The sequence below is a fragment of the Corylus avellana genome, chromosome ca1 (assembly GCF_901000735.1).
Source record: "Corylus avellana chromosome ca1, CavTom2PMs-1.0".
In the NCBI taxonomy this organism is placed as follows: domain Eukaryota; kingdom Viridiplantae; phylum Streptophyta; class Magnoliopsida; order Fagales; family Betulaceae; genus Corylus; species Corylus avellana.
In genome coordinates, this window is record NC_081541.1 from 37,181,270 (window position 1) to 37,183,358 (window position 2,089).

A 2,089-nucleotide genomic window follows, 5' to 3' on the forward strand; every position below is an offset into this window, starting at 1 on the left:
TTTTTTTTTTTCTTTCGACAAATTCGGTTCAGTTGGTGAAATAAAATTTGTTAACCGAATTGACTTTACCGACAGACTTCGCCGATAGTTTTCAATTTTTTCACATACCAACTTTACCGAACCCACTTTACCGACCGCCTATTGGTGTCGGAAAAAAAATTTGGCGGAATAAGTCGGTGAAATTTTCGACTTTACCGACATTTTGGCGAAACAAAAATTTTTCTACCGACACCGACCGACTTTAACCAACGCCCAGCCCTAAATGTCTCTATTTTCTATTAATTATGAATTTCTTCACAAATGAGCATAGAATGTGAAAAATAAAATAAAAAAATAAAAAAATAATCAGCCTTTTTAACAAAAGAAAGTTTTCTTTGATTGTTCTCTCTTTTCTCTATCGCTTTATCTACACCATTGATTACCTGTTCAATCAATGAATAAATTTTCTATCCATAAGATTTTAATTAATAGATGGTCAAGCTAGTATAATGATTAGATTTTATCTACTATCCGATCCATAAAATAAAAAATTTTGTTTCGGTAATAATTTTTGAATGTGCATGAGCAACGAAATTTCATTTTAATTTTGCAGTGCAAGCTCTATTGCGCCAGCTAGTTTCAAATCTCCTTAACTTCTTAGGTATGCTACATCAATTCAATTAATACCATATCAATTCAAATCTCAATTTTTTTTATTATTATTAATTTATGGTTTCATATAGCTAAGTTTGTATTTGTTTCAATTGTTGACAAAGGAATCAAGGATTTATACGAAATGAAGTTAGTCCATATCCAGTCCCATGAACTTCTAGATCACATGTGCAAAGAAGTAGCAATTAGTGGAAACGAGCTTTCTATTAAAAAAGCCATCTTCTGTTCTATCGCGAGGGGAAATTTTGAATTTGTTTTTCGTGTGGTCAAAGCAAAATCAAATCTTATGTGGTTGCGTGGCGAAGACTCAATGTCCATATTTGCATTTGCTATACTACATCGTCAAGCAAAAATCTTTAGCCTTATACATGGGCTTCCTCTGAAAAAGTCTTTGGGAGCTTGGGCTGATGACAAAAACAATATGGCATTGCATATGACAGGAAGAACAGAAGCTTCAATTGAACTTAATCAAATCCAAGGTGCAGCTTTGCAGATGCAAAGAGAACTACAATGGTTTAAGGTAATCTCTTTCATTCCAAACTTTTCTCATGTACTTTCACTATTAACTACTAGGAATAGTAGCCTACAAACCAAATGGAACTTCATATTTTAAAATAAAATTTTTTGTTTTACTTCTTATAATCATAATGTTTGGATAATTTTGATTCACGGGATGAATTGGATTCCTAAATATATTGTATGTGATTTAGGTGCTTTAAGTCCAATTAATGTACAAAATATCTAAATGGGGTATTTTATTTGCAATGACAATAATATTTACTATTTCTGATATAATGATTTGCCTTGAATGAATGCATTTATTAGATCTACTAATTGGTGTCACTTGAATTCATTTCTTAGATCTACTAATTACAAAGACTCTTAATTTTAAGGAAACATGTTCTACAAACAGTCGTCACTTGACGAAGGATTTGGGAGACGTGTAGTGGTAAGATACTAAGATGTGAGCAAAAAAAAAGTGGTTGAAACTTGGAGAAGCCCAGATCAATGAGATCTTCTGGTGGGTTTTGTGGGAGGCTCGATTGAAGAGAGGGTGAAGACCGAGTGCACTCAATGGTGGACATACCTAAATGGAGGCCAAGGTTTGAGGTTGAGAAGGCAACCTCTTACAACATTCCATGGCTTTGATCAGTAAAGCTGGAGAGGAACGTTTTTGGAGTAATTAAGATCGTCGATGGTATATAAGCTTATTGTTAAGCTATATCGTTGAAAGGTTGCTCATACAACATGTTTGGTGAGTGGCTTGAGAGATCTTATTTTCCCAACAAATAAAAGGTTGAAGGTAGGTGGAGGGTAGTTCAGTTGGGGCAGCATTCAAGTTGGGATTATAAATATTCATAGTCTCAGTTTAGGAGATTAGTTTTTCAACATCTAGCTGAGTATTTCTCCATGGAGAAAGAAGGGAATATAAAATAAA

At 33.6% G+C, this 2,089-nt stretch overlaps 1 protein-coding gene across 1 annotated transcript in view; it reads left to right on the top strand.

Annotated features, from left to right (window-relative positions):
• Positions 1–775: 775 nt before the first annotated feature.
• The window catches only part of LOC132171387 (ankyrin repeat-containing protein NPR4-like), a 4,438-nt gene continuing 3,124 nt past the window's right edge, over positions 776–2,089 (top strand). Inside the window, exon 1 of the mRNA XM_059582697.1 lies at positions 776–1,171. Coding sequence (XP_059438680.1) covers positions 776–1,171 — 396 coding nt within the window. The remainder of the gene's footprint in view (positions 1,172–2,089) is intronic.